At 34.1% G+C, this 9,060-nt stretch overlaps 1 protein-coding gene and 1 long non-coding RNA gene across 10 annotated transcripts in view; one reads left to right on the top strand and one right to left on the bottom strand.

The window, feature by feature from the left end:
* Positions 1–9,036, bottom strand: part of LOC109583364 (uncharacterized) — a 15,835-nt gene extending 6,799 nt beyond the window's left edge. For 6 of the 7 annotated variants that reach the window (XR_002185494.1, XR_002185492.1, XR_002185493.1 and 3 more), the window contains exons 1-7: positions 8,527–9,036; positions 8,420–8,482; positions 7,576–7,738; positions 6,829–7,004; positions 2,839–3,002; positions 2,628–2,756; positions 2,176–2,302 (exon numbers count right to left, since the gene is read on the bottom strand). This is a non-coding gene — a long non-coding RNA (uncharacterized LOC109583364). The remainder of the gene's footprint in view (positions 1–2,175; positions 2,303–2,627; positions 2,757–2,838; positions 3,003–6,828; positions 7,005–7,575; positions 7,739–8,419; positions 8,483–8,526) is intronic. The other variant, XR_002185496.1, reaches the window with a different exon arrangement.
* Positions 1–9,060, top strand: part of LOC109583359 (uncharacterized) — a 10,959-nt gene that overhangs the window by 309 nt on the left and 1,590 nt on the right. Inside the window, exons 2-10 of one of the 3 annotated variants that reach the window (XM_019998669.1) lie at positions 9–90; positions 137–265; positions 320–417; positions 471–697; positions 746–929; positions 991–1,085; positions 1,127–1,259; positions 1,302–1,415; positions 1,649–1,876. In XM_019998669.1, the coding sequence (XP_019854228.1) occupies positions 9–90; positions 137–265; positions 320–417; positions 471–697; positions 746–929; positions 991–1,085; positions 1,127–1,259; positions 1,302–1,415; positions 1,649–1,731 (1,145 nt within the window). In that variant the 3' untranslated portion in view covers positions 1,732–1,876. Of the gene's footprint in view, positions 1–8; positions 91–136; positions 266–319; positions 418–467; positions 698–745; positions 930–990; positions 1,086–1,126; positions 1,260–1,301; positions 1,416–1,648; positions 1,877–9,060 lie in introns of those variants that run through there. The other 2 variants (XM_019998668.1, XM_019998670.1) reach the window with 2 other exon arrangements.

The raw sequence follows: 9,060 nt of genomic DNA on the forward strand, positions 1-9,060 counted from the left end.
ATGTGGAGGGAATCCTTTGCCTACTGATTTCTCATCACACTCAGTTAATGAGAATATAAAGTCTGTCCTTAAAGGCATTAAAGGAAAAAAGTGAATTTATTATTTTCTTTTACATTTATTTGCCATTATCTTTTAGTGTTGGACAGTGCCATTTAGGTGACGTTAACAGCAACTACAATCCAAGTTTAGATCAGTCCATATTATTTTCTCAAGGCAGTGGTTATCAAATGTATCGTATCTTTCAACCCAAGTATTACCTTAATGAGTGAGTTTGGTGCATAATTGCAAAATTGATCAGATTATGTTTGCATTATTGCAGGTGCTATGATAACAATCTATTCTGTGCATACAATGTACAGTGTTCCTCTGACCAGTACCTCTATTACCACTTCTCAGAACATGATATTGAGAATCCAAGTACTAATGCATTAACAATACATTAGTTGTTTATTCTAATTTATCTCTAGCAGCCTCTGGCACATGTCTTGACTATATAAATATCAGACGTCATGGGTCTCCAAATCAGAATCTCAAAACCTGTGGGCGTGTAACACAAAGTGGCTATGATATTGATAGTTTGCAAGTCAATTTCCGCTCAAACGGAGGATGCTCAGCGACTGGTTACCTCTTATGGGTTTGCTGTACAGACAATAATTCAACTAGTTCGGACGTTGGGAAGAGACAGACCACAAGCGAAGTGAGTCATGAAAATTTCACTTGTAAATAATTTTTTTAATAATTGTAGAATGTCATAACTGTCCCGTTCAAAGGTACTTTAGAGTATAATAGGAATACACTGACTGTGAGGGATCGCAATAAAAAAACACTTCGTTCTGTGTCTAACGTATTGTCACTTAGAGTGAGATATGAAGGCAGTAAAAATGAGTCCACCTACACTACCTCTGCACCAGTAACACTCAATGGAGAAGGTATGAAAACCTATTGCTTAATGAAACCTGTGATAATGATCCACCGCACTTGTTCCTATAGGTCAATTGAATGTGGAGTACTCGTGTCGTGTGGTAGGATATAGGAGACAGTGTTCTACTTCTGCCTATTACAGTTATACTGGTGTCCCTCATAAGGTAAGCTAGTCACTGTGTTTATTCCAATCAGTCTCATGCAGTTACGATTGACTCTTACTGAACAAAATGGAGTTCATATGCTCCTGTCAGGATGTGTGAGGAAATTTCAAGGGAAAGGAGACTATTCCTATATATATAATGGGAAACGTATCACTGGGCCACTACCAGCTATCAGTAATGAAGAGTCTATTATTTTATATTTATTATTAATATTAGGTACTCCAAAACAGATTTCACGTTCTGATGAGCAAACACATGTAAGTAAGAAAGTGACTAGAAGTCCTAAACCCACTGATGAGCCAGTTCCTGTTGAACTGACATACATTGCTTGTAAGTACACTATAGCTGGAAATGTTTGTAGGATTTATATTTTGTGATTTTTTGGTAATAGAGCAAAATTTAATCTATGCTGGATTTAATTTTGCTGGTGTAGATATGTTGTGCATTAACTATTATGCTTTGTGGGATTAAAATTGTATAATAAGTAGCAAAATGCAAAATTAAATTCCAGCAAATATAGCCAATTATACAATAATCTATTGATTGGTTTGTCTATATTTCAGTGAAGGCTTTGGCTTACGAGTACAGTCGTTCTGAAAATGCCATTCTGAGGTCTATTGGACTGTTCTACCTACAGAAGCCCTGATGAACCATCAGAAACAGAAGCTGAAACTTAATTTTTAATGCTACTGCTGCTACAATTATTTTCATGCTGTTATTCTTTCAAATAATAGAACACAATAATTTTGTTAAAAACGTTACACAAAATGACTGTATACAATAAAATTCAACAGTTTTGCTAGATGTGATTTATGAGAAAGAGAGAGGAACACCATAATGATGCATTTTAAATAAGTGCCAGTTAGTGGGTTGGTCACAAGAACATACACACAACATAAAATTTGAAATTATTATCACTGTCAGTCAATGTGTCGCAGTAAGTGTTATATTGGAGCTATAATAATAATGATCAACAAGATAACAACAAAAGCAATAAGTAATAATAGGACACATGTTAATTTGAGCTCTATTCACATGCACAGTTACATGTATGTCTATCTGCTTAGTACACACTGACAGATTGACAGACCTCTCTTTAGTAGTATATTATTCCTATTGTCTGCCTGAGACTGAGAATACACACCATCTCCTCCTCTTAAAGTGACTGATTGGCCATCAATGAAATCAGTTGGTATAGGAGTAAACAACTCATCAACCTTCAATATTAAAAATACAATAAATAAATAAAATGTTATGATCATACAATTAACAATAAGTCATCAAACTCTCCACACTCCGTACATTAAAAGATTATTTATTAGACTAACAATTCTCATCAAGGTGTGGCCCAATGTCATGGACTATCACTAGTAGAGCAATTAGCAAAGGGTTTGGTTGTACAATGAAATTAAGTAGATAAGAAACAACAAGGGTATACTCTTGAAAACAATAGCTTAACAATTAACATTCTCTCCCTTACCCTCCTGCCACACACCCAAACTCTCTCCCCCTTCCTGTAATACGATGTATAAACATTCCCACCTTTTTCATTAAGAACTCCACCACAGTGTACGTATAATTCATATCAGCTACAAGTGTATTGTTCTCCTCACTGATTGCCTTCCTCACAATAGTAGGCCCAAACACTAAGCACAGATTACGCAAAGCCATCTACATATACAATAAGAACTTCATCATAGCATTTTCAATTTATGATTCTTTCATTTCTTGTTTAGAAAAGTTCATTCCTTACTTTATTAACTGTGCTGTGAGCCTCTATCCTGTTGAGATGCTTGATCAGATAGCCAAGAGTATAATAGTGTAGCTCTGGTAGGTTCTTGATCAGCTCCTTCATTCTCTCTTCCCTTTGCTCTACATCAATGTCACGAGCAGCAGATATGAATGCACCATACTGACCTGTGTGAAAGAATAGACAATAAATAATTTAATGAAACTAAAATAAGTACATGTATATGCATCAGAAAATGTAGAATTCTCTCTTAGCATTTTTTTACAAAATTTTGAGCAACTTTAAAAATTTATTTTAAAATCCAATTTTGATTAGAAACTTGCTCAAAATTTCTACATAACATAAGTACATGTACATGCATTAGAAAAAATATTAAATAAAGAAAATCACACCTAGCCATTTTTGGCAAAATAAGGCTAAAGTCCACGTACAGGGCTTTGGCCCAATTTTGGAGCAACTTTAAAATGATAAGTGTGTGGAAATGCTTTTAAAAGGAAAATCTGCACCTTGATAAGTTTTTACTTGCTCCTTAATGAGTTTAAGACAAATTATAGTGTAATCATGTTTATTGTGTGCATTCAAATATAAATAAATAAATAGTAATGACGTGGGAGGACTAATGACAGTGCATATTACCAAAGGATGCTATAGGAAGGAGCGGTATAGTGAGTGGGAGTTGATAGTAAGTAGTGGGTCTTAGTTATGAGTAAAAAGCTTTGTAAGTGTTTGCTGTGTGGGTATAATCCTGTATAGATCATTATCAAATTAATAAAGCTATGAGTTATAGCAAAGTGAACAAGTAGAGAATAAGGTACATTTGAAGGGAAATAAATAGATTATAACTTCAATAGCAACTGCTACATGCACATCATAGGAAAACAATTGATAATAATAGCCAGAACACATTACAATGGATAAATAGATGCCTATTTTTTAGGTTGCATAACTTTTTAGAAAATTTTAACTGTTTCTGACAAATAATAATAAAGTTATGAGCATTGTAAAAATGATTCAATTTTTGAAAAAAAGCAAAGACTACAGCCCACAAAACTGGCTCTGAAATCACTCTCAATTTTTATTACATTTTCTGATACACATTGATGCTCTTATGCTATATGCAGAAAGTTTGAGCTGTTTCCAAGAAATAATTTTTGAATTATGACCATTTAAAAACGAATCACTTTAAAAAAGTAAAGGTTACCATGGTTTTTTCTGAAAAATGGCTCTAAAATTTTCCCCAATTTTTATTAGATTTTCTAATACATAGTGATATCCCTATGCTATGAACAAAGTTTGAGCTATTTCTGACAAATAATTTTCAAGTTAAATCCATGATCTATATTTTATGAAACATAAGGTAGATTCTCAATATATGACGCTACGTTTTTTGTGTTGTTGCATCACAAAGTTTCATCGAATGGTCATATTGTAAACAAAAACACTAGCCTTTGTAAAGTTTGTGTCAGAATAAAATTTATTTCTATTTTGACAAACTATGAATGGGTCTGACCAATCAGAGTGCTTTGACCACATGTCAATGTGTGGGGACCACATTACAGGCAGATAAAAAGCTAAAAGAAAGTGTCAAAAACTACTCTTGTCTTTGGGAGGTATCACATCCCATGTGTATAAGCTAGAAGAAATGAGTGAGGAAAATTAGGTGAAGAGATAAATCATGTCGCATGCACAATGCATGCAACAGCAATTAACAATCAGTTTTAGTACTGCACTGCATGGGGCTCAAAATCTTTATGATCAGTTGATCACAGACTAGCTGTGCCATTGATGATGCAATGAAGTCTTTGCATGATAATTTTGTTAGAAAACTTCATTAGCAAAGCTGGTGATTCAGGGTCAGTGTATATTTTCTGCCATTCAAAATTCCTAATGTCAGGAATTTAGATTTTATAGTAATTATCCAATAATCTAATGTTTAAAAATAGACATTTTGCAATTTTCAAGTAAAATAGTAATTTCAAAATTCTAAACATTGGATTTTTCAATTCACCCGTCAATTTTCAAAATTTCGAAGTTCTAAACATTGAATTTTTGAATTTAGCTGCAAATTTCTAAAATTCCAAAGTTCTAAATTATGGATTTTTGCATTTACCTACTAAGTTCCAAAATTCTAAAGTCCCAAAGAATATATAAAATTCTAAATTTCTCAAATTTTTTATTTACCAAGTGCAGGAAAATATAGATCATAGCATTCCAAATTGATTTTTTAATTAAAAAATTCCAAAGTTCTAAAAGTCTATCTTTCATTCAATTATAGCTAAACTTAATCTAGTTAAGATGAGATGTAAAACTTTAAATGCATAAATACTTAAAGTCAAAGCTCCTAAGTTCAGATACTCTGAACCAGTCACATCATTCCTGGTAGTCTTGCCGCCTAGACCATTCCCCAGCCTACAGTCATTTGACTGTAGGCTGGGGAATGGTTTGGGCGGCGAGACTACATGCCTGGCTGGTCAGGTTATTAACCACACCCACAAAATGGCTTCCAATGTGCCTCTACAAGGTTTGGAAGTTTTATCTGTGAAAAGATTGTAGAAGAAGGTTGGACTCATTCCTGTCTTAGTTTGTACTTAAAGCGAATGCATCCTGATATGCATGGCTTCAATGTCTGTTCAATAGATAGATTTTGTGCTGATAAATGCATCCACAGAACCAGTAGAATAGATGGCTCTAATTTACAAGTCGTCTCTGAAGCTGCATGTTAGAACAGCAAGTATAGTTTTGCACAATGTCCCTCATTGGTTAGGCACACTCCAATTAATATACCGGGGCTTGTGGTTTGTAACATTAATTTTAACAGAGCCTACATAAGAGGAAATTTGTATGCCTATCAGTCTTACTTACATATATGTATTGTACCAAAAATATACTGTATAGCGAGAAATTTTCATGGCCCAAGTATTTGGTTGATATACTAAAATTTGACTTTTCTTAATTATTCAGAGGTGGCTACAAGCCTTAGGACTACTTGATGAAAGTGCCAAGCTGCAAGAGGTTATTATGATCAAAGGCCCAGACCAATAACTATTACATATACTTACTTTTTTCTACTATGCATTAAAAAAACTTCATTTTTAAATAATATAAAGTCACAGTTTCTATAAAGCATATAAACAAGAAAGCAGTGTCAGCTCAAAAGTGGAGGTCAAGTGAACACACACACACACAGATAGGATAACTGCATTATAATAGCAATGCACAATTATTGCACATTCTATCCAAATATCATTTGTCAGATAATGCCCTTTACACAGTTTACAATCATACTTTTAGTTATTATTGGCAGCAACATTCCTCCAGAAATCCTTAGTATTAAAGAAACAATGTGAGGCCAGGGGTAAAAGCCTCAAGAGAGGAATTGTCAGCATTAACTCTTTTTACAGAATAAAATTTTATGGGCAAAAGGGCCATTAGTAGTGGTTTCTCCTCAAAATGAGAATAGCAAAACAGCAAGGCTACTAGTAGTAGCAATAATATCATGAGCAGAGTAGATCAAATTTTAAATGCTAAATAAAATGCCCTTATTGGGGTGAGCCTGAACAAGCCCCACATAACAACATGAGTATACTGTATACTGTAAATTTAAGCTAGGTTTACAGTTGAGTGACCTGACCTTTTGATGACAAAATGCTTTAAAGTTGATGTAAAATTGGTGAAATTTTAATTTTGCACTCATTTGCATTTCATAGTGAGTGTAAAGCCCACCGCATTAAAAGATCAAATCACCCATGAACTTTTTGACCATTTCATTGACTGTAAACCTAGCTTTTAAGGCTGATTGATACTGCAAAATTTCTCAGTGTGAATCTGCCTTTACGTCTGTCTACACAATGTATGTCTGACACCACTATAATCTAGTATTTACCCGTATAAAAATTTTCCACTTCTTAGAGGTAGCTAGAATGGGCTAGTCAACCACAAATGATAGTAGAGCATTACAAAAGATTCACAAAAATAGTAAATAAAATAGCTAACCTCAAAAATCAATCTTAATGAGTCTTTGTATAGAGTCTGGTATACCTTGGACAAAGAGTTACAGTCCCACAAAAACGAGAGTTGTACAGGGTGCCATATGTTCGCAGGAAACACAGATCCAACAGTGAAAAGTGGCGCATGTGATCCAGTTTCCAATCCTTCTCACGTAAAAATATCTATGATAAATGGCTCATCAGCATAGCATGCCAACACATAGCTATATAATTGCGGCTTCTAACAATCTTTCATCATATAAAAGCAAGGTAACTTTATAACTACAGTAATTCTTAACTGATGAAGCTAGAAGAGATGCAAGCTATGAAATTTCCATCATGCAAGGTTTGTGCTGCTCTTTATGTGAGCATGTGTATCTATTGAAATCAACGTTAGCCTATGGTGAAGCAATTACATATATTGATGTAGTCACATAATATGTTACTACATTAATATCTATAATTGCTTTGCCATAGGCTTTGCTTGCCCCTTTAATTTGTCTAGTTACCGTATAGCGGGTTTATTTTGAGCATAATAAATTTTTCCAGGAGCGCTCCTGATTTCACAAATGACCCGTATGATTGTATTCAGAATTTTGCGGAATTAATTTTCGTGAATCTTAAAAAATCCGTGAAATTTGTTATCCTTGAAAATAACCCGCTATACGGTATTATAATGATACAATTAATACATGCATATATGTATGTACATGTACACATACATGTACATATATAAGTAAAATTTCTCACTAACTTTTCCACTTTCCAGAATGTCCAGTTAGTGTATGCCGAGTATGCATTTGTATGTTAGCTGCATCCCATATCTGTACGTATTCTTTGTGAATATATATACCAATGGCTAAATGGCATCCTTTCTCTGACCATGAGACAGACATGATCAAGATCACATAGTTTTGCTACATTGATGCAGAGAAAGAGAGAAAGGATAATATATATACTTTTAATTGTGTGTACTAAATTTAGTGATTTTTAATATACTAAAGGTTTTGCTATACAAATTTTAGCATTTTTAAATTTTAGGTACAAAATGTATAAATTAATGATCTAACGCAAGATCCTTCGTTGCTCATTTTGTTTTCTATTGATAATTTCTACTAGAAAGTTCCATTATTTTATACGTTTTAAATTTATAGGCATAGCCACAGGTAGGCCATACAGGGCCATTGACCTGCCTAAAATTTCAGTGATGGGTGTGACTATCGTTGTTTAATAATTGCAACAACCACTAACACATCAAAGCTGCTACACGTCGTGAAATTAGAGCATTCTTTACTGCATCACCAGGAGCAAATCCGACTTGTACACAGGCAGAGACCATAGTCACCATACATTCACGGGACAGTTAGATAATTTTTAATGCATTTGTCATAATAATTAATTAAATTAAACGACCACGCCCACTATGAAAATTAATTAATGCCTAAATTTTTCGCCGCACTTTGCACGCCGACCGATTGGCTCACCCCTTATTGCAATTCTGGCTACGCATATGGATGAATTATTTATAGTTCTCTTGTCATAATAAAATATTAATACATGTAGATCTAAGTCATAATTAACTAAATCCAGGTGCTGACCTGTTACAAAAATATTGTTCCTTGCGTTGATAAAGCATTTCTTTAATTAAGCCAGCACGAGATCTAATGTTAACTAAAGCAAAATTCTACATTGTTATTGTTCTTACTATTAGATGAGCATCTGATAAATAGTAATCAGTACTAGCTATCTCTGATCTAATGGATGCTGAGCTGGCTGGATTTTAAACTTCGTGACTCTCTTTGCTGTGTCTTGCAAATTGCTAGTCTCGCCCTTCCCGCCTACAGTCATTTGGGTGGCTGGGAAATGGTCTGGCTAGCGACATAGATAATAGAGTAATATCCATGCTAGCGAGACTAGATCATAGATATAATACAGATTAATTCTGTCTGTGTATTAAATCTATGGACTAGATAGATGCTCCACCCATTCATCCAATCCTATTTATAGACCCTCACCCATACTGACAGTCCAACATTAATAGATGCTCCAAAAATTCGAGCAAAAATTATGTTCTTCTTTGCCCTATCTTTGATATCTTTGCTGGTGTATTCAGTGTCTGCCTCCTGCCAATGTGGAGGGAATCCTTTGCCTACTGATTTCTCATCACACTCAGTTAATGGGAGTATAACTCTGTCCTTAATGGCATTAAAGGAAAAAGGTTAATTATTTATTTTCTTTT

The sequence above is a fragment of the Amphimedon queenslandica genome, unplaced genomic scaffold, assembly GCF_000090795.2.
Source record: "Amphimedon queenslandica unplaced genomic scaffold, v1.1 AMPQUscaffold_13310, whole genome shotgun sequence".
Classification (NCBI taxonomy): Eukaryota; Metazoa; Porifera; class Demospongiae; order Haplosclerida; family Niphatidae; genus Amphimedon; species Amphimedon queenslandica.